Source organism: Microtus oregoni, unplaced genomic scaffold, assembly GCF_018167655.1.
Source record: "Microtus oregoni isolate MIOR12 unplaced genomic scaffold, Mior012 000033F_ref0000390, whole genome shotgun sequence".
NCBI lineage: Eukaryota > Metazoa > Chordata > Mammalia > Rodentia > Cricetidae > Microtus > Microtus oregoni.
The window spans coordinates 22557398-22580258 of record NW_024543092.1 but is presented as its reverse complement, the minus strand read 5'-3'; the positions used below and the strand labels follow the sequence as shown (position 1 = coordinate 22580258).

The 22861-nt window shown below is 48.3% G+C and overlaps 1 protein-coding gene across 1 annotated transcript; it reads left to right on the top strand.

Annotated features, from left to right (window-relative positions):
* The first annotated feature begins 6999 nt into the window (after nt 1-6999).
* Nucleotides 7000-22861, top strand: Sft2d1 (SFT2 domain containing 1). The gene is made up of 8 exons (XM_041680407.1): nt 7000-7164; nt 13539-13625; nt 14113-14195; nt 15346-15427; nt 17447-17482; nt 18663-18721; nt 20096-20125; nt 22421-22861. The coding sequence occupies exons 1-8, from the start codon at nt 7102-7104 to the stop codon at nt 22458-22460; spliced, it is 480 nt and encodes a 159-aa protein (XP_041536341.1). The 5' UTR covers nt 7000-7101; the 3' UTR covers nt 22461-22861.

The following is a 22861-nucleotide window of genomic DNA, read 5'->3' as shown; positions in this document are numbered from 1 at the left end:
AAACATTATTTTGAGTGAGGTGGGCACAGAAAGACAATTAACACATGTACTCATTCATAGGTGGTTTTTAAACATAAAGCAAAGAAAGCCAGTCTACAAACTACAATCCTAGAAAACTTAGAGTACAATGCAGACACTAAGAGAGCCTTACATAGATCTAATTTACATGGGAAGTAGAAAGTATAAAATGACGAGATCTCCTGAGTAAATTGGGAGCATGGGGACCTTGGGGGAGGATTGAAGGGGGAAGGGGACAGGCAGGGAGGGTAGTAGAGAAAAATGTAGAGCTCAATAAATATCAATAATAATAAAAAAAAAGATTAGTGGATATCTGTCTTAGTAATCTGTGTGTGTGTCTATATGTCTGTCTGTATGTATATCCTCATGTATGTGTCTATGAGGCTTTTATTTTTGTAGTACTTGGACTTGAGCACACAGCTTCACACGTTAGGCAAATACTCTTCCAGCATCTTCAGCCCTACAATTTTTCGAGACTTTTAGAGTTCTCGGGATGGAACCCAGGGCTTTGCTCATGCTTGATAGGGATCTACCACTGAGCACCAAAATCAATTAAATAGTTTAAGTTTGTCATAAAACTCATACATCAATAAAGCTTGCACTTTTTTTTGGCAATTGTGCCACTTTGTGGTATCACAAAATTTGAACTCTGAGGTGACCAACAATAGAGGGTCACTGGGCAGGCAGTCTGAGAAACTACACACAGCCCTGGCTTCCTCCTGGATTTCAGTTACCACAAACCACCCTGTATTAAAGATGACATTCATATGCCCCGAGTTCATGGCTTCCTTTAAACTTTGAAAACAAGTACATATGTCTTTGTGTTTATGCGGGTGTGGGCACACACACGCAACTGTGCGTGTGTGCGTGTTGGATCTCACCTTCCACCTTGTGTGAGAAGTGTCTCCTGGTGTTCACTACTGACTGCCTAAGTCATACCAGTAAGCCTGTAAGCTCCCAAGGGTTCTCCTGTCCTCACCTCCCCTTTTGCCATAAGAGTAGAGCTACTGTGCCTTCTTGGCTTTATGGAGGTCCTGTCTTAGCTTCTTCTGCCTGGGCGGTAAATAAGACATCGGTAAGAGTCCTGAAAGTAAGGGTTTTCTCAGTGGAAGAGGCTTGGGGAGGGGAGGCAAGATCAGAAGGCATAGGTGAGTCTCTGAAACTTGGCAGTCATGCCCTACTTCTTGCTAATGTACCCTGAGACTACCTGGAATAAAAAGAGGTTCTTTCACCTTCTTCTATCTCTCTGTGAACACCCTGAAACTTCAGCTGGGATCTCTGGTCCTTTGTTGAGATTATGACCCAGTGGGTTAGCAGGACCTGCGGCTGCATGGCTAGCTAGGCTCCAGGGAGGTTGGTGGTCTGCAGGCCGCTGTCAAGAGTTGGGTGTTGTATGCAGAATCAGGCTGGCTTTTGTACATCTTTCATCAGGTCTTCAAAGTCAATCAATAAACTCTTGAAGAGCCTGGCATCTTTTTCTTTTCTTGGTGTGGGAAGTCCTTTTGTCTATGTGTTGCTTTTATTGGTTAATGATTAAAGCTGCCTTTGGCCAATGGCTTAACAGAGTAAAGTCAGGCAGGAAATTTGAACAGAAGTGTAGAGAGAGAGTAGGCGGAGTCACGGAGATGCCATGCAGCCGCCAGAGGAGAAAGATGGTGAGCTGCCAGCCAGAACTTTGCCAGTAGGCCACGAGCCTCCTGGTAAAATATAAAATAATAGAAATGGGTTAATTTAAGATGTAAGAGCTAGCTAGAAATATGCATAAGTTAATGGACCAAGCAGTGTTTTAATTATTACAGTTTCTGTGTGGTTATTTTGGGTCTGGGCAGCCAGGAACAAACGAGCAGCCTCCAATATTTTCTGGATTCAGTGCTGAATATGCAAGTACATGTCAATCAATTATCTCTGAAAGACAAGACCCTGTTATTCTTTTACACATATGTGAGGATGCCAGGTCCCCGGAACTGGAGTTGCAGGCAATTGTAAACTGCCATGTGGGTGCTGGGAATTGAACCTAGGTCCGTGGGAAGAGCTGTCAGTGCTCTTAACCCCTGAGCCATCTCTCCAGCCCCCACCCCGTTATTCATTTTATTGTTGTCTGTGTGTGTGATCCTAGATCTCAGGCTGGTCTTGAACTCAGTATATTTAAAGCCAAGGGATGACCTCAAATGCCCAATCCTCCTGCCTCTGTGTTCTGAGTGCTGGGGTCATAAGCGTACATCACTCTGCTTGGGCTATGCAATGCTAGAGTCTGAGCCCAGGGCCCAGTGCACACTAGGCAAGCCCTCTACTAACTGCGATACACCCGATGTGAGATTCTGTTACTTTTAATTGGGTCAAATTCAGTTGCTCTGACACTGGCTGTTGCCATTTCCCCAGGGATCTGTGTGTTGAAAGCCTGCATGAGGGCGTTTTTACTCATCTGTGTAATGTCAGCCACATTTCCATGAACTGATTACAATGTGACTATAATCACAGGTTCCAGGAAATCACAGAAATAAATTTACCTTTGCTCTTAAGCAAGCCACACCCAAAAACTTGGTATTTGGCTTAAGAGTTTAAAGTATCAATTAATGAAGATTAATTTGTCTTCAAGGACTAGAAAATGAGTTTTGCACAGGCCTCAGTTGGACATTCATAAAGGGGCATCAGCCTCAGGGCGCAGCATGGCTGTGATTGCCACAGCTGCCACCACTTGCTGCCATCAGAACGGAAAAGGAAGAAAGTTTGTCATGAAGGCACTGGTGCGTCCCACTGGCTTTTCAGAGACGCTTTAGGGAAGGCATTTTCTCTTATGGTGGGTTTTGAGATATGGAAACCCTGTGCCAAACTATTAAGGCTACAGGCACGCCCACAAGTCACTCTGAGCCTTACTTGGGTGGCTGTGCCTCAGCACAGTGCCCCAGCTGGTACTTTCTCTAAGAGCCAATTCCACTTGTTCTTCAGCAATTCATGTGCTCAGAAATCATGAGGGGAAGTTCATCTCAGGCACGCAGCACCACACACAGCCAGCTGCCAGGGCTTCCGGCGGCAGAGCGATGGGTCACAGGCACCGTGAGGTAGACACCTGCTGTCTTTGAGCCCTGTCAAAATTCAGCTGTACCTTTTGAGGTCTCCCTGGCCTCTGGGAAGCAGACCCACCTGAGAGAGACAAGATCAGGGTCGCTCAGGCCAGGGTCACCGGCCACATCCCTCTTCCTCCTCTCTCACCCTTGTTCCCATTTTTATGTCAGAACACCAAAGGCCCCTTCTCTGCACTCACAGCCTCTTGGGAATTCCTTCACTTCCAGGCCTCTTGCCAGATTGCTTTTCAAGTTTCCCTCACACCGTCTGTGTGTGGATGCTACATGCAACGACAAACCCCATGACTCATTGCGACACAAGCCCTACCCTTCCCTCTGTGCCGTCACCACCACCACCCCCACAGGTCCTAAGTGCCCAATCCCATGTGCTTGTTTCTTTTGCAGGCTACTCCCATTGGAGCTTCTGTGGCCTCCTCTGGTCTCCCACCAGCACCTCTGATAGGCCACAGTACGACCATTTCTGGGCCTAGGACCTACCTTCCATGCCCAAGCTGAAGTGAGCTTCCCAGAATGCAAACACACTTCTATCCTAAGGCATAGCTCAGTGGTCCCCTGTGCCTCTTATAGAGAACATGGTTCAGAACCTGAAACAGGTCCCCACGGCTCCCGCAGCCGCCTGACTCTTCCCGTGCTCCTCCTCACTCACCCTTGTTCTCTTAGTGCCAACAAAAGCCATGCACTTTGTCCTTCCACTCCGGTGCCCACTCCTCTCTCTTCAGCCCTCTTCCATAGCTGCTCTCTCCTGGAGTGCCCCTCCCCCCCAGCTCTCCTGTCCCAGAGCCCTGAGGCTCGACTGTTGGCTTTCCCATAGTGGGGTTCCCAAGTGAGATGGACACACCCATAAGCAATCATATTTCATATCCACAGCTCCACTTCTTGAGAAGTTTGAAGCCTAAAAAGGCAGAAGACAGAAGGGCCCCCCATACGTCCCCTCCCCGCTGCCTCCCCCCATAACCTCACCCTAACTCTGATGGTGTGTTCCTGATAGCCGACTAGCATGTTTCTGTTATAGACTGTCATCTACTATAGGAGTCACATTGGATGCTGTGCACGAGGGTGGGGACAAGCATATATTGCCCCGTGCCCATCATTATCGTACCCAGAAGCTCTTTCATCAGCCCAGGAGTCCTCTGTGTTCCTTTGATTTATACACACACAACCCACTCCAATCTTAGAAACCAGTGCCTCATTTTACCTTTTCGGAATGTGGCATCATGCAGTGTGGAGTCTTTAAAGATGGTGCCACTGCCTTGTCTATATGCAGGGTCCCGTCCTTTCCATGCCTAGATAGCTCCTCCCTTCCTAGGATTGACGCTGAAGTCACAGACCCATATCCCCCCTCCAAAGTGCTGGGAATGAAACCACAAAGCTGGCTTAATTGCCAGGAACTCACTTATGCGCCTAGACAGGGCTTGTTTCCCGGTGGTCCAGCCTCTCTGCATGCTGAACTTAATTCTGCACTTGGGCATCTCGGGCTTGGAAAGCAAGGATTTCACGGCTACTGGAAAACCCCGTGTCTTGGAGGAGAAAAATAAGGAGGCAGAACGGAAGCTGAAGTTTTCCTAGTGTTCTGGGAAATCCACTCAAACAGGAGGAGAAACGGGGACCCAGAGCAGAGTGTCTGTGATGAACCGGTGCCATGACGATCAACCCCGGCATGCGGGCAGCAGCTGGTGAGTGCCAGCCCTGTTCTGTTTCCAGACACAGTTCCTGCGGTTTGGCTCCCTCATGTTCAAGAAAGTCAGCACAAACACTGAATTAGGAAATACTGAGTTTTTCCTCTCGAGCAGAACCAGTTTGAGAAACTCTGGTCTCATTTTGTCAGCTGATCACGATGTAACCTTGTTTTGTGTGATATCGATTGTTAAGGCTGAACGCACGGCTACAGCAATCATGCCCGAGTCAGGTCTCTCTCTGTCTTCCCAACATGTACCAGAGCCTGTGCATAGGAGGCCTAGGTTGGACAGATGGTCCTTGGCTCATCAAATAGTGAAATCACCAACAACAATCATACCTGAAAACTGGGGCACCGAATAGGCCTAGAAGGGAAGTCTGTTTGCAGGATGAACAGACAGCCTCGTCCCACTGGATCTCAGCCAGCATACTGAGGTATTCTAAACTTTTCACCATTCTGACCCTGTCCTTGAATGATCTGCAGGGTGCAACAAAGATCGATGGGTATAGAACATTAGGAAACCCAGACCCCATAAGTAATGGGGTGATTTTGGGGTTTCCCCCTCAGTCCCACTAACAGCCCTTCAAGGCAGGAATAAACATTACTTTTACCTCTTAAGTTTTATTTTTATTTATTTATTTATTTATTTGGCAAGCCAGGGTCTCACTATATGGCTCTGGCTGTCCTGGAACTCACTCTGTAGACCAGACTGGCCTTGAACTCCTGGAGATCCGCCTGCCTCTGCCTCCCAAGTGCTGCAATTAAAGGCCTGCACCACTAGGCCTGGCCTTTATTTTCACTTTTGAAGCCAATGTTTATGGTGGCATGTCACAAACTCTACAGCTACAGAAGGGGTGGGAGGCAAGATTCTAACTCGGCAGCTTCTCTCCAGAGTCTAGGTTCTTACTCATTTTATTACGCCCCTTGGTGGTCTAATAAATTTTGTGTAGTAGAAGACAAGTTGTCTTCTGGGTACCAGAAGCAATAAAGCCTGCACATCAGTCTTGGTTTTTAGTCATTACCTTTTATTCCACATCATTAAATTTGCCAGGCTATATACACTTAAATACACGTATCTGGTCCGGTCTCTATTCTACGTAAGATCTCATGCGTAAGTGAACTTCTCAGTCTCAAGAATGACAGAGGGGCTGGAGAGACGGCTCAGGAGTTAAGAATACTGGCTACTTTCCCAGAGGATTCCCAGTTTCCCAGCATCCACTTGGCAGCTCATAACCCCCCCCTAACTCTAGTTCCAGGGGATTCTGAGGCTTCCTTCTGGCCTCTAATGGCAGTGCATGAATGTGGCGCACAGCGAGACAGGCAGGTAAGACAAACATAAACTTTAAAAAAGACAGAAAAGGGGACACACATGCATTAAACCAGAACGCTAAAGGGTACGTTTCCAGGTAAAACTGGGTTGTTAGGTGGCTTTCTCACTTCTGTGACACATCCCAGGCCCCAGCTGTTTATTCTTATTATAATCAACACCTATCATTTGTACAAACTGATGGGTTTCACTGTGACAGTTTCACACATCTACGTCAGCAAGGTCTTGAACCGCCACCAATTATTTCAAGTACAAACTGACTCCTTGAAATGGGGATTTCAGGTACCTTTTGGGTGCTGGCAACTCCACCTATTTTGGAAAGCAGACTTTCCCTCACTACCTTATCAGTTTCGTTTTTTAAACATGAAAGTGTTACTATACTTCAAAAGGAAAACGTACAGACACATTCAGGGACGATTCTGTTGTACGTTCGTTATCATTGTTATGGCCTTTCAAAGGGCAGAAGGATGGGGTTTTGCACTTTAGTTCGTACGGGTCCGACTCCCTAAACAATGCTGGCGCGGTTTCATACGTCCATGACTTCCTTTTCTAGGGTTCCTGTAATGACTGCATTTTAAAAGGCAGTACGATAGACAATTAACCCTTTTTTCCTGGTCCGATTTTAGGGAGGAAGAAGTTAAACAAAATAAAGGACATTTCATTGCAAAATCTTAACCAAAGCAATCGGGACAGGAGAGGCATGCAGCCGGACACTACGTATTTCTCGGCACCTCGCTGCACAGACAACGAAGGATTCCAGATCAGAGAGAAGAAACCCCCGCGAGCGACCACCCACCCTCCGCGGTCCCAGGGGTCCGCGCCGGAAGTGACGCGCAGGTCCCCACGACCCCTCCCCCACCCCGCCCCCAGCCGCTCAAGGGCGAAGAGGTGCGCATGCCTGAAGGAAGAGGAAGCCCGGATTTCCGGTTAGCACTTGGAAAGTGCGGGTTTCTGGCTTCCGGGTGGGCGTGCGGGGCAGGCTGCCCGAGGAGCGGGCCATGGAGAAGCTGCGGCGCGTCCTGAGCGGCCAGGACGACGAGGAGCAGGGCCTGACGGCGCAGGTACCGTCCCCGGCCGCGGGGACGGCGGGAGGAGGGGCGGGTCGCGACCCGTCTCGGGGGTCGCCACCGAGCGTCCGGGGCTGTCGGTCCCTGCAGCGAGTGCTGAGGCCACGGGGGCCTGGCTGCTTGTGGCCAACCCAGGGATTCTGAGTGTCAGTTTCCCCCCTTTTGTCTCTGAAGTTGTGGTGAATGAGATCAGGGCTGGAACCTGGGCTAGAGAATGGGGAGACGAGCACAGACGTGAAGCTACACCGGGCTAAACGTTGCCTTTGCAGATCGCCCGCCTTAGCGATGCGTGGTTTTTATAAACGGAACCCTTGTGTTTACATGTGATCCAGACATGAGACTTGATAAAGGCTTACTTCCTCCATAAGAGTTTAAAATAGGCAAACAGGAACTGCTTCGTGTTTTGCATGCTAGCACATTTTGGTGTGCCCTGGCACAGAGACGGAGCTCTTGAACTTGAATTGTACTGCATGAAGATCTTTTGCTTGTTCCTTTTTCGTTTCCGACTTCCTTCCTTGTAGGCAGGACTGTGAACTAGTCTGTTAAGACAAGTGAAATCTATGTTATGGTAGTGTGCTTTTTTGAGCCGGGAACTACAGAGCACCCCCCCCCCCCAACTGAAATCTGTATTGTAATTGCAATACAAGAGCCTATACCTGGTCACTTCAGAAACGGCTGTGTACATGACTTCTCCAAGTTGCTTGGTAGTAAGAACTGCTTCATGCTTCTCTCCTTGCTCTAAATCTGATAAAGCGATGGCCACAGGAAGCCATTTAATTGGAACAGATTAAAAGTGAAAATGTATTTCCTTAGGTGCACAGCCCACCTTTAGAGGTTGAGCAGCACCTCTAAAGTGTACTGAGTAGTAGTCAGTGGCTTCTGTTCAAGCATAGCCCAGAAGGTTTCCACTGCAGAAATGGACAGTGTTGAACAGTGCTCTTTTGTGGGCCCAAGGACGTGATCTTGTTCCTTGAAGCTGTTTCTGGAGGAGGAGAAAAAAGGGTGTAGAGAAATTGGGCAAAGGTCAAAAGGGACTGGAGGTGATCAGTGGTAAGTTTGGTTATTCACTCCGGCAAATCCTCAGGTTCCCAAGAAGTTGGCACTCTCTGTGTGACCAATAGAGGCCTCCAGCACAAAGAATTCAAGTCTCAAACAAGGGAGCCTTAGCAAACAAGCGTTCAGCACAGATGTCTCGTCTCCTGTGCTGGAAGGGGAGCTTGTGGGAGACAAAGGCTGCAGGCAGGAAGGGGCATCCTGGATCCCATTGTGTCTCCTGGGCTGTGGAGCCATGAGATGCTGTCTCCACAGGGCCTGACAGAAACTGCTCAGGGAAGGTACGGTGTGGCTCGCATTTTCAAAGGTTTCAGTCCGTCAGGATGGGGAAGGTGTGGTGGACGTTCAGTTCTTGGTAGCAGGGGTATATGGCGGAGGACACTCACGTCACAGCTCCGGGAAGGAGAGGCAGAGGCAAAAGTCCCTCAAAGGGACCGTGCCTTAGAGAGTGACTTCTGCCAACTAGGCCTTACCATCTCAAGTTTCCAGACCCTTCCAAAATAGCGCCACCGCCTGAGAACAGGATGAAAGCATGGGCCTGTTCACGAGGGAGATCTCGGCTATGCTGATTCAGTTCTGCAATTTTCTTTCTTTTCCAGTATGTATATAAATGCTTTGCTCTGGAAGAGCAACCGGGATGGTCTACCTAAGAGAGAGGCTTGGGTCATTGGAGGAGAGTTCAGAATTCGGCAGGGTTGTTTGTTCCAGTAGTGAAGCCATTAGGTCAAGACTTGGGGTGAGAAGGCAACCATGACTCTCAAAGATTGAAGGTGTTACAAAGTGATGATGGACGGGGTGCCGTGTCCTGGTGGCCTTGGACATAGGAGGTGTCTCCAGGGAGGAGCCTGGGCCAGGAGGGAAGGGTGCCTACCCCACTGCTTGTCCTGCAGGATGTGTGCGGAGAACACAGGCCCCTGGGAGGGTTTAGCAGAAGATGGGGGAGCTTATGAGACGGTGAGGACCCGGAGGTTTGTGTGTCGCGTTCAGGTGGTCTCAGATTGTCGGTGTCCATGACGGGTGTCCTGAGTCGTGGTGAACTCCTAGTGCTGCGGGATAGAATGGTCCTCTAAGTAGATGCTTCTCTGCCTGTGCAGGGGCTGAGCTGCTCCATCCTGCTGTTGATGGATGTGAGGCCCAGGATTGACTAGAAGCTAGGGTTCTGGACCCTCCTTAGGAGATGTCTGGAAGAGCTAGTGAAAGGCTGGAACCAGGCCTCAGAGAAACCCCATCGTGCTCTTGGGACCACTGTAGCCCCTACAGTTAAACTCAGATTAGCATCTCAGACCTGCACTGACCTGGTCCACCTCCTCCTTCCCCACCCATCAGGGTTCACTGTGCTTCCAGCAGGTATGGCTCTGGAGCGGTAGCTGAGAGCTCACATCTTGAGACACAACACAAGGCAGAGAGAGCCAACTGGGAATGCCTGGACTTTTGAAACCTCAGAGCCCATCCCCAGTGACACCCTTCTAGCAAGGCCGAACCTCCTAATCCCGACAACAATTCCCTGAGTATTCAGAACCCCAGATCCTCTGGGGCTGTTCTGCTGGATGAGAACACCATGGCAGTTGTGAGGAGCTCCCTCTGCCACCTTTAGTTTTCTCTCTTGTCAGTAGGTGGAGTTGTCTGCTCAGAGGGAAGGCTTGAGGCTTGAGATAGTCAGCTGGAATAGGAAGAAAGCAGGTTGAGAGAGGGTGTGGGAAGAAGAGAGACGAGAGAGCCATTAGAGGCCAAGCAGCCTTCTGGCAGCCAGGAAAGTTGGTGACACACTGACCTACCTCTGTGCTCCCTATGCTCAACCCAGGGAGCTCAGGAGAGCAGGCTGGGTGCTGAGTAGGCGTTCCAAAGTGGAGACAGCAGGAAGAGAACTTGGGACCTTGTCTTGATGATATGCAGACATAAAATGAGGGGAAGCTGAGGGCCCTGTCAGAGGCCTGTGGGGCAACAAGGTAGTGGTTAGGAGGATATTTTTTGTTGATGTTGTTTAAGATTGATTTATTTATTTTTCCTACATGCATGTAAGCTCACCGTGTGCAACTCTGATGACCACTGAGGCCAGAGAGTGCATCGAATACCCTGGAACTTGAGTTAGGAATGGTGGCTACATGTGGGTGGGGGGGGTGAACCCGGGTCCAGTGCAAGAGCATCTGAGAGTGCTCCTAGCTGCTGAGCCTTCGCTCCAGCCCCAGGATTGGGATTTCTGAGCAGGAATTCCAGAAATGGCGTGATGGCAAGGAGGAAGAGGGTCCTGTCAGTGGTGGAGTGACAGAAGAACCCCTGGAGATAGGCTAAGAACAGAAAGGATTAGCTGCCCATGTTGATTATGGAGATCATGCAAGACCCACCATGTGGGCTGGGGTTGGCCCTGTGAACAGGAGTCCTGAAGAAGAGGACAGATTATGGGGCAGAGTGCTCTGTACTCCATGATCCCAGGGGAGAGGGCGCAGCAGCAGGCACCCTGCTCAGAGTGGCCCTGAGAGCTGGCCTCCAGCTTCTGCTGACTGCTGTCTTTATGTGCCAGTTACTTGGGGTGGGGAATGGAGGGGAATGCAGAAACGGAAGCTCGTGCAATTGAAAGCTTCAGCATGTGTCCTTCTCCCGAGGACTGGCCTGGCCTTGTCCTCTGCAGCTCTTCCTGCAGCGCAGGTGCTGTGGCCCTGAGCCTGTGCATCTGGTCCAGGTGCAGAAGTGGCTTTGGCTGGGTGGTGGGCATGTTCGTTTTCAGTGCCTGTACTGCTAGGAGTCAGCATCCGTGGTTCATCTTTTGGTCCTGATTCCTTCCTGTGTCTTATTAGTGGGCACCTGGTCAGAGGAGTTGAGTGGGTGACATGAAATCCTTAAACAGAGAACATGGCTCTTGCTTCACGGGGACGTTTTTTTGTTCCTTCGGATGACAAGTAAAACAGTTGGCTGTTGTGATGTGCGAGTGTTCCTGAGACTGAGAGAGCTGACAGGTGGTGGGTTGCTCCCCTTGGCTGTAAGGAAGTTTGTGGACACGGATGCTGCAGGGGTACAGGGTCTGAGGCTCCCTGCAAACCTGGGTCGTGTTGCCCGTGAGGTTTCTGTCCTGCCACACATTGCTGACTTGTGGACCCCATGTTTCTAACGGCACCAGTCGGTCCGTACGTTGCATCTCTAAGGTCACCACATGGAGATGGTAGTAAGAGAGGGACGCACACTACTGCACAAATAATTCCATGTGCCTGTTGATGGCCCTTGAGGGAGAGCTAGTATCTGAGCTTAGAAACAATGGGATGACTTAAACGCATAGAGAAAAATAAAAACGTGTATTTTTCTTTTCTCCATAAATTCTAATATCCCTGCTAGATCACACCAACTTTTAGAAGTGATGACTAGCAACGGTTACCACGCTTAACTGATAGTGGGACTTGGATGCACGTATGGCAGAGCGTGTTATTCTAGTGTATGTGACAGCAGAGTCTGAAGAACGTACCATTAGGGTATTAGTTAAATAACATTTGGGGTTTTTTATTTCTGCAGTTAATATGCATAGTGTATGCGTCCCTGGTAAGAAGGGGCTGTGGGTGTCTGTAGGCTTTCCACTCCGTTTGCAGCCACGTGTCCAGTTAGGCTGTGAATGAGTGGGGTTGCTTAGACGAGCGTGCCTGAGCTACAGTGCATCGCAGAGACGCTAAGGTGAGTGCAGTGTGTTGTGTGACAGACTCTTACTGTTCTACCTGCTTTTCATGCTGCGTGAGGATACAGATGGTCTGCTGAGGTAAGGAGTGCTAACTGGGGAGTTGTACGATGGTGCACACAGTCGAGTTCCTGTTCCACCACTAAAAACATCCCGACTGGAGTGTAGATGGTAGTGCCGTCTAGAAACTCAAATTTTGGAGTAGAAATTCCTGTGAATTTCTAGTTTTCTAGCTTTGAACTGCCATACATTTGATTTTGGCTTTGAACACCTGGTCCTCCTGTGTCTTCTTCCCAAGTACTAGGATTATAATGTGCAGTACCATGCCTGGCCAGGTCTCTGGTTTCTTAAAACACCTACTGACAGCTCGTTGGGAAGGTAAGTTTTAATAGTGGACTGGGCAATCTCGAAGTATTCATTTAATTATGACTGTGTGCTAGATTGTCATATTGTCCAAAGAATATATAGTTTTCATTTTGTTTTGTTTTTACTTCCTACAAAATTGGAGTAGAGGAACTGGAGAGATGGCTCAGTGGTTAAAGCATTGGCTGCTCTTCCAGAAGTCCTGGATTCAATTCCCAGCATCCACATGGTGGCTCACAGCCATCTGTAATGAGATCTGGTGCCCTCTTCTGGCATAACGTTGTACATGTAGATAGAGTACTCATACATAAAACAAGTAAATAAATCTTTTTTAAAAATTGGAATAGAATTTGCATGGCATATAGAAATATTGGCCTATAATAAAATTTCATTCAAAAAATTTGCCTGCAAAGTTCAGGAGCTGTGCAGTGCTTGCTCTCAGAAGTTGGCTTTCAATGAGCCTGTTTGTAGTGGGGGTCGCCAGGTGTGCACATGTTGTGGGTCCGTGCGGCTGTTGTCCAGGATCCTTCCTCATGTCTCCAGCCCAGCGTTCATCGCTGTTTCTCTGCAAGTTTTCCACAGTTACCTCTACTGTACCCCTAGCCTACACACAGTCCGGCATCACCTGAGGCAAAGGCCCCAGTAGCTAGCCCCTCCTTAGTGTGGACATCACTGCAGCGCAGCTCTGGGTGAACACACCCTTGCTGGGCGCCTTCCTTGTTCCTTTCCAGCTTCCCCATTTCCTTAAAGGTTTCTGCTGAGAGCATCCTGTCTCACTTCCCAGGATGGGCAGAAGGTGAGAAGTATAGGAAGAAACTGTGCCAAGCTCAGCCCAGCAGTTTCCAACATGCTGCTCACCTGGGATAACCCGGTGTGAAGATGCATCTTCTGCATTGTGTTGTTCTGCCTGGGCAAGCATGCATGCGCTGCCCAGCAGGGAAGGACTTTGAGACAGACAGTGCCGTGATTATACCTGCCGGGTTGTTTCCCAGCATCATGCGGTTAGTGTCCTTAGAACACGGAAGTGACTGCATTACTTAGAGTAACGCAGAGTCAAGTCCATGTTCAAATTAATTTGCTGCCAGGCATGGTAGCACACTCTTTAATCTCAGCACCTGGAGGCAGATCTCTCTGAATTCAAGGCCAGCCTGGTCATCATAGAGACTTCAGGACAACCAGAGCTACATAGAGAGGTCCTGTCTCAAAAAAACAAAACAAAAAAGCTTGCTTGTTGTATATAGTGTAGATCAGAGTCCTGCATGCTGACCTAACGTTCCGTTGTCTCCTCTTTCCTCAGGTCCTGGATGCCTCATCCCTCAGTTTCAACACCAGACTGAAGTGGTTTGTCATCTGCTTTGTGGCTGGCATTGTCTGTTCAATCCTCGTGAGTTAAAGCTGTGTGTTGTTTAGTAGTCTTATATTGTGCTAAATGAATAATTTCATTTAGAACCAACAAAAGTAGCCTGCTTTAACTAAGTGCTTCTTAGATTATTTTGATGGAACACAGTGACCTTAAATAAATATGTAGGGATTGATTAAAAATATACAGAAATTAATGTTCTGATGATTTGAGGAAAATATTAAAATTGTATTTATGATACCAATTTGTATTGAAAACTGGACACTCAGTAATTTGGATGTGTTTTACTAAGCCTGTTTTAACTTGGTATTCAAGTGACTAGTTCATTTGAGACCATTTACTGACGTGTGGAGACAGTTCTGCTCCTGAACATTTATCTACCCTGACTCGAGACCGCACAGCCTCACTGTGTTTAAGCGTGCATTGTATAGTACTTAGTATCAACTGCGGGAGAAGCACTTTCAAGTTTTAAGATCACATTGTAAGTAACTAACTGTAATTTCTACCTTAGGGAACTGGTTTGCTGTGGCTTCCCAATGGCATAAAACTCTTTGCGGTGTTTTACACGCTTGGAAACCTTGCTGCACTGGCCAGGTGTGTGTGCTTTGGCTTCTCAAAATGCCTGGTTTGTGGTCGGTACCAGATTTCCTTTCTAATAAGTTCTTTGTAAGTAGCATGTTTCTGTTGACACCCTCCCCTCAGACAGGGTTTCTTTGTGTAGCCTTGGCTGACCTAGAACTTGTTCTATAGAACAGAGTGGCCTTGAACTCAAAGAGATCCGCCTGCCTTGTTTGTAAATGTCAGTTCATCCTGTAATTCTGCTGTGGGATAACTGAGTACCAGCGGTACCAAGTGGCCAGTGGTGCATCTGGGGAGCACAGAGGGCCGCCCTCGCACGCTGTTCTCTAGAGCTGCCCTCCAGTGCTGGCTCTTGTAGAGCGGAGGGTCTGGGGAGCAGCGCTCACGCAGGAAGCTGTTGGTGCATTGCAGAGACCCGAAGGTGGTGGGCTGTTGGGGCGGGCTCTGGCTTCCCTGAGACCGTTGCTGTGTTGGGATGAGTGGAATGTCATGGTCCAGTCCATCTGTGCTGCTTTAACAGTACCACAGATGTAAGCAGATGTGGGTCTCTATACAGGCTGCAAAGTCCAAGATCGGGGCCTGAGTTGTCCTCTGCGGGGTGTCCCCTATGTCCCTGAGGGTTGCCTCAGGGCCTTGCTTCCACCCAAGTGGGGAGGGAGGCAATCCGTGGTCTCTTCACTCTTCACACTGTCAGATTAAGATTACAATAGGGCCGTTGGGTGTCATGAGGTGACCTTTTAAAGTTAAGAGGAACACCGTACATGTGAACATGCATGTAACACCCATACTCTGAAGGGGAAAGTGGAACAGTCCCAAGTCAGCCATCCTGGGCTATGTGCTAGACCTTGTCTCAAAGTGAAAATAAATACCCAGCACTCGGAAGACTGAGGCAGGAGAATTGTGAGTTTATGGCCAGCTTGGGCTACATAGAAAGACCCTGTCTCCAGATAACAACAGAAATGAAGTTAGGACGGAAAGTCCCCAGCATAGAAGGCTGAGGCAGGAGTGTGAGGTGGTTAAGGCCAGCCTAGTTCTTGTCCCAAACAGCAACAAAAGCAGCAAACCCACAGAAAAGGAAGAAATAAAACAGCTCACACAGTTTATTTTATAGCAATTTTGTGTTTGCACAGCCAGACTAGAGCCTCTCTTACTCTGTCTCCAACAGTACGTGCTTCCTGATGGGTCCCGTGAAGCAGCTGAAGAAAATGTTCGAGACAACAAGATTGCTTGCTACAGTTATCATGCTTGTAAGTGAATAATGTTCATTTTATAAACTTTCTGAAGTATTTTCTGCATTGTTGCTGTGAGTGAGTACGTGTGTGTGTGTGTGTGTGTGTATGTATGTGTGTGTGTACGAGTGTTTCTCTTGAGTAGTGTTCTTGAGCCTGTGAGATTAGAGTTTGACTTCCACAGTGTTATCTGATATGTTTGGCTAGGTGGCACCTGCTTCCTGTTTCATGCGTGCTATGTAGGTGGAGAAGTTAGGAAAATCAGAGCTGGTTATTTTCATTTTTAAGCCTACACCTGTGGGATGTCTGCTCTTTAGAGGGAGAAGAGAAGGAGGGATTCTCAGTCCATTGGGTCTTCTCAGGAAGAATTGGAATTATAATTGCTGCCTTGCCTCCTCCTGTTTGCTGAATTGCCTGTTGTAACGGTGTAGCACTGACCGTGACTGTTGCTCAGTGCCCTTAGTGTTCACTTTAGCTTGAGTTTAAGGGCGAACAGAAAGCTTACACTGCACTCATGGCGAGAGTCTTGGGGTGTACTGTAGGAGGAGGCCGCTTGTTCGTCCCGGCCAACCAGAACCAAACTAACCACATAGAAACTAACTGTATTAATTAAATCACTGCTTGGCCCATTAGCTCTAGCTTTTTATTAGCTAACTCTTACATCTTAGTTTAACCCATCTCCATTAATCTTGTATCACCACGAGGTCATAGCCTACCAGTGGCAGTTCCATGGCTTCCCCTGACTCCACCTCCTTTCTCCCAGGATTAGTTTTCCCCACCTAGCTCTGCTTCCCCATAGCTCTGCTATAGGCCCAAAGCAGTTCCTTTATCAATGGTATTCAAGCATACAGAGGGAAATCCCACATCGGTGTTTGTGTAGAATGGTCAGGGAACCCAGGCTCTCATCTTTCCTTCCTTGTCCACTTGTTCTGATGTGGAATCCTAAAACATTATGATGCTTACAGAAACTAAGAGTTCCAGCCTTAGTTTGTCCCTTCTCCTCTCCTTATAGAGTAGCTTTTCAAACACAGGCAGCCTCTGTAAGTTTCTAGATAGAGAATGTTTAACTGTAGTTTGTCATTCTTTCAACTCAAACTCAATTTGGCTTACTTTTATTTTCTGTGTCTTTATTCAACTCGAGTTTGACTTCCATCTTTATAGCTTAGGTGACTGAGTGTCCTAGGTTCACCTGTGTCAGCTCGTGTACGTACCTTTAACTTGACCTCCCCTCTAGGAAATCCCTCGCTCTTCTTACTTGTCTTTCTTGTACTGTGTTTAGGGATGCTTTATTGGTGATATCTTCTCAGTTAGGATTAACCTTCTTAGTAGTGCACCGTGCACACGTGTGTTCAGCTGGTAACGTTAGAAGGCTGGCACCATAAAGCATCTCTTTGGGGATGCTGGCTGTTCACATGGCCACCCTGGCGGAGCTTGAGTCATGCTGTTTCCGGGAGAGTGTTGAATCTAAGCTGAGATTCTGCCTCACAGAAACGGTGAAGACAGCCCACTGCCCCAGTGCAGACCAACGGCCGCCCTTGCAGCCCCCTATCTTGTTAGAGGAAAGCTGAGCCCAAGACAGGCCACCTGAGCGAGCTCTGGCCTCTGAGCTGACGGGGGCAGCCTGGGATCCCATCAGGCCTTCCTGACGTGGACTCCCATGTCTGTGCTCCCTAGCCTCGGTGACATGGCAGGTTGCGTGTGCAGTCTCCTGTGTGAGGAAGCCGTGTCCAACACTGTAAAGTGAGCGTGTGGAGCATGCTGAAGCAGCTGGCACTGCCAGTCTCTGCTGTTGGCGCTGTTTTGGGCATCAACACAAGAGCCAAAGGAATGACCTCTTTGCTCTAAACTTTATTCTCCAGAGTGCTTCCCTTTGCTGGAGCAGGGGATACTGCTGCTACAGGCTTTAAGGTGACAGCAGAGTCCCCATCTCATTTGTTCTCTAATACGATGCCCAGGCAAACAGATGCAGAGGGTTTGTGCATTTTTATTGGCCCTGCAGAACCTCAGGTTTCTCACTAACTCTTTCCTTCCTTGTAGCTGTGCTTCGTGTTCACCCTGTGTGCTGCGCTGTGGGTAAGTGACGTCAGCTGCGCTGGCTTTGCCGGCAGTCCCGGCTCCACCATTCTCTTAGACTGTGTCATAAGCCCTCCAGAGTAGTCGGTGTCCCTGAAACAAGGCCAGAGACATCCTGCTGGCTAGATGTGAGGTGGGTCTGCAGTCTACAGCCCACAGAGGTTGTGTTATGTGTAGGTCCCTGTGAGAACACCCGTGCTCTGACAGCAGCCAGACTGGGAACTCAGCAAGGTGTGTCCTCAGCTTTGCCTGCTGCAGACTCTGTGATCTGCGAGCCTCGAGGTGAAGCAGCATGGCTGTAGGCCAGACCAGACACGAAAGTGTCTCCATCAGGGCCGGGTGTGCTGGTGATGTCTTTAGTCACTCCTGGGAGGCAGAAGCAGACAGACCTGAGTTTGAGGCCAGCTAAAGGTTCCGTATGTGTGTAGGTGTGCCACAACACACAGACGGAAGTCGGAGGACAACTTGCAAGAGTCAGTTTCTCTCTCCAAAATGTGGGTACCAGAGCTTAAACTCAGGTTGTCAGGCTTGGCAACAAGTGCCTTTACCCACTGATTCACCCCCCCTGTAAAGGGCAGGGCATAGGCATGTTTAGCTCAGTGGCAGAGCATATGCCCAACTGGAGGCAGGTCCTGGATTTGATCCTCACCTGCCCACCATCTTCCCCCAAAGACTAGGAGTTCTCAAGTCAGTTACATAGAGCGTTGTAGGGACTTCAGATAGCCCTGGAAACTGCAGTAGTGCATTTGTCCTTTAAAAACACCGCGGGAAACCAGGCATGGTGCTGCATGCCTTGTTCCCGGTATGTGCGAGGCTGAGGCAGGAGGATTGCTGAAGGTTCAAGGTCAACCTTGGCTGTGTAGCAAAAACATCTGCAAAAACCAAAAAAAATCTTGAGAAGGAGCAGGGAGGCATAAGTAAATTTTATTTGGGATTTTAAATGTTTTCGCAAAGGTTCTGTCAGTTTATGGTAGAGTTCTTATTTCCAGCCTCTGCACTTGATGCTGTGTCTCTCGTAGCATTTAAGATAATAGAGATGGCATTGGAAAGGAAACACACTTTCATGGATGATGTTTAAGGTTCTTAAATACATGGGGATAAAGTTTAATAAATAGGGCTATCCATTTTAAAGGGAACACTTGCCTGATCATAACGATTCCCATGTGTTGTTTGTTGCTAGTGGCGGAAGAAGGGGCTGGCCTTACTCTTTTGCATACTGCAGTTCCTGTCGATGACCTGGTAAGTCCTCTATACCAGCTCCCAATGAAAGGGGTCTAGGACATTAGAAGCGTTGTTTGGGTCCTGGCGAGGCCTAGAAAAGGGGGCCAGAGGCCCATTCTGGACAGTGCGTCACTGGTCCTTTTGGGTGCACTAGCTGTGGGGCGGGCTACTGTGGGAAGAGAACTGGTCAGTTCTCATAAGAGGAAAAGTGCAGGGTGAGCCCAGGGCTGTCAGGTGCCCCGGGCATTCTGCTCTGTTGCTGTGTGACTCCTTCCAGTCCGACATCCTCTTCACAGCCGTGTGTCTTACTCTGCCTCTGCCCGCCTGCCTGGAAAGCAGCTCCTCACCCCACTTCCTGTCAGGCTGCAGTGCATGCTTCCCTTGCTTGCCCCCTTCCCAGTTGTGTTGTTTTGAGTCTCCTGTTGTCCGTCGCCAGCTGGGCTCAGCTCTTCTGGCTCGGTTCCTACCTTTCCGCTGTATTCCCGACTCACCATGTAATGTCACTTGACTCACTGGCATGTGAAGAACCTAAGCTAAGGGCACTGGCTACTCTCTAAGATTTTGGCTTTTGTTTAATGTGTGCTTGGTTTGCTTTTCTCCAGGAAGTTGCCACCCTTTCTTAGAAGTGTCAGCGTCTGCAGGAAGACAGGAGGGTAGTTAGTTCTTAGAGGTGTTAGTGTCTGCTGGGAGCATAAAAAGACAGTTCTTAGAGATATTAGCATCCACGGGAGGATAGGAGGGTAACTTCTGCGGAAAATTTTGGCATCAGCATCCCTGCATTTTAAAACATCATCTGTTGAGGGTGAGGGTGAAGCTCAGGGGAGAGTATAGTAGTAGGCCACTTGTTGGTTACTGGCTGCTCAGCCCCAATATAACCACACAGAAACTGTATTAATTAAATCACTGCTTGGCCCATTAGCTCTAGCTTCTTATTGGCTAACTCTTACATCTTAATTTAACACATGTCTATTAATCTATTAATGTGTATTGCCATGAGGCTGTGGCTTACCAGGTAAAGTTCTGACATCTGTCTTCCGGCTGGGCTACATGGCTTCTCACTGACTCCATCTTCTTTCTCCCAGAATTCAGTTTAGTTTCCCCCACCTAGCTCTGCTCTGCCCTATCACAGACCCAAAACAGCTTCTTTATTAACCAAAGGTATTCATAGCATACAGAGGGGAATCCCACGTCAGGAGAGGACCTGGGTTCCATCCCCAGCACAGCAAAGCAGAACCCCACAATTAATGGTTGACTCTGTTGCCTGAGACTGGAGTCACAGTTTGGAAACCACTGTCCTATATTCTGTTGCTGAGCAGGCTGTGTGGTAGATGTGGCCAGCGGGAATAGGGGCTGCGGTGTAGGAGTGTCACCATGCTTGGCTCTCTCTTGCAGGTACAGCCTGTCCTACATCCCGTACGCAAGGTGAGTGTCTCTGCATTTCATCTTACTCCTCCTGGTCAAGAGTTGAAATGAACTTCCACACTGAGGTGTTTATGGCTGGGCATAGTGGCTCATACCCTTAATCCCACTTTGTGAGTTCAAGGCCCATCTGGTCTACATAGTGAGCACCAGGCCAGTGAGGGCTACATGCTGAGACCCTGTCACAACAGCAAAATATGTAGGAGGCTTTTTAATTGACTTTGTTACTTTAAGAAAGCTAGTTTAAGCAAGACTTTTAAAAGCTTGACATATGAACTACTTCATATGAGCATCCTGATACATGTCACAGGTGGAGTGGTGCTTGCTCCTGCCTTGGTATGTGAACACTGACAGACTTTGGAATCTGGATCTTTCTGTTAAGGAACTAAGAGGCAGAGACTCAGCAAGGCCAATTCTACTTTGGAAAATCATGGGGAGTCAAGGCGCAGTGCGTTAATGTTCTCAGCGAGCAGGACGCTCACTCTTCTACGGGTTGGGGTCAGGTGTGATAGCAAAAGCCTTTGGATTCTACTGTCGGGGTCCAGCCCAGACATGAAGCGTTTGTCGTGGGGCTGAATCATGCAGGCCCATATTCCTAATTCTTCCTTGCTGGCTCCAAGTGCTCTTCTAGAGGAGCCGAGTGATTGGTTGGGGAAGAAAAGCATGACTTAATTCCAGCCTTAAACCTGATAGATTTTGAAAAAATGATTCTAGTGTGGTAAGGCTGTCTCTGTGGAACCTGAAGACACCTTATTTATTTAAAAACCAGCAGAATTAGATTCCTAGTATGAACAATTACATACTTAGGAAGAAAATCTGTCTTTATTCTATTTCTTATTATGATTGTTTTTGACAAACACTTAAAAGGAAGAAAAACAAAGCAGTGTGAATTGCAGAAAGGAGGCTCAGGGGCAGCAGCAGAGGTGACGGCTGAGCTGGAGTCACAGGGGCTGGCTGAGGAGAATTGCAGTGTTTTCAGTGTGGAGGAAACAGTGTCAGTGAGACGCATGTCCTCTCGTGTCCAGGGAAGCAGTGTCAGTGAGACGCATGTCCTCTCATGTCCAGGGAAGCAGTGTCAGTGAGACGCATGTCCTCTCGTGTCCAGGGAAGCAGTGTCAGTGAGACGCATGTCCTCTCGTGTCCAGGGAAGCAGTGTCAGTGAGACGCATGTCCTCTCGTGTCCAGGGAAGCAGTGTCAGTGAGACGCATGTCCTCTCGTGTCCAGGTCACGGCTCTTCAGGTGGCATAGCTGCTAGAAAGTGACCGTGTTCCCCAGAATTTAAGGTTCCTGAATGGAGAGCAGCAGGCAGCATGAAGAATACATTTCAAATTATATTAGTGGTCCTTTTTTAACAGGAAGATTTTTTTTTTTTAAAGCACATTGTGTAATGGCGCAGACACTGGGAGAAGATGTGAAAGCTGAAGTTTATCACATTCTTTCGGGGTTGCTTAGAATGCAGGGGTAAACATTTTCCCGTAAAAATGTCTGCTTTCTGGACTCTGCAGCAAATAACGTTGCTCAGCCTTTCCCCACCGTGATGCCCTGCTGCTGTCTGGCCAGATCTGAACCTGGGAAGGTCCAGAGAAAGAATCTGTGTAATCTGGTAAATAACCAGAGCAAAGACTGAAATAGCCAGATTGCACATAGAAGAGGGGACAGGGACACTGGCTGTCCTTAACAGTGTATACACTGTAAAAACACCAACGAGAGCAGCCTAGGGAAGGAGAAGACTCATTTGGCTTCCATGTCCAGGTCTCAGCTCATCATAGAAGTCAGAGCAGGCACTCAGGCAGCAGGGATGGTGTTGGATTCCTGATTGCTGTCTTGCTCGAGGACTTAGGTTTAGCCAGCTTTCTTAGAAGACTCAGGACTGCTTCCCAGGGACCAAAACTGTCCACAGTGGACTCAGTCCTCTTCTCTCAATTAATAATCAAAACAGTCCCCCAGAGACTTACCCACAGGCCGGTCTGATGGGAGCAGCCCTCAGCTAAGAGTTCCTAGATGATTCTAGAATGTGTTGATTTACAGTTAAGCTTAGTAGGGCAGTGGACCTCTCCAGTTCAACCCAGCTTGTTTTCCAACAAGCGGCAGGATTCTTCTGTGCTTCTCTGTAGCTGAGTAAATCCACATTGTGAGGGCGGGGAAATGGTTCAGGGGTGTTAGTACAAACCCCTGTGGTAAATACCCTTTCCAAGATTAGCAAGAATACTCTCAAAGCCCTGGCAGATATCTTAAGTGATTCCCAGCAGAGCTTTGGTTCCTCGGGATGTGCACATCACTGCCGTCTCTCTCCTCAGGGACGCGGTTCTCAAGTGCTGCTCCTCGCTCTTCAGCTGAACGGCTGATCTGCTCTCACGTGCGCCTTCACAGCGATCACTCTGGAGACGGCGGCAGCCTCAGCCCCTGCGTGTGCTGGTGCACTGCACCTCTAGCCTCCGTTTGCGGCCATTAACCTCCTCTTCCAGAGACAAGGAGGTCGTGACCCTCGCCACTTGTAAATAATTTTACTCAGATGTTAATCTTTCCAGACAGCTTTTGAAATGTGAATATTTAAAGTGTAAACCTGTGTTGTAAGATATATCCAACTTATTTGGCTTTTAAATGTTCTACAATTTTAAAAAACTTTTTTAACGTTAAAAATGTGAAGCTTTATATACTTTAAGCTTAAAATTACTTATTACATGTAATGAAAAGTAATATATGAATCTTAACAGTTTTGAAATAAACCTGGAAATACA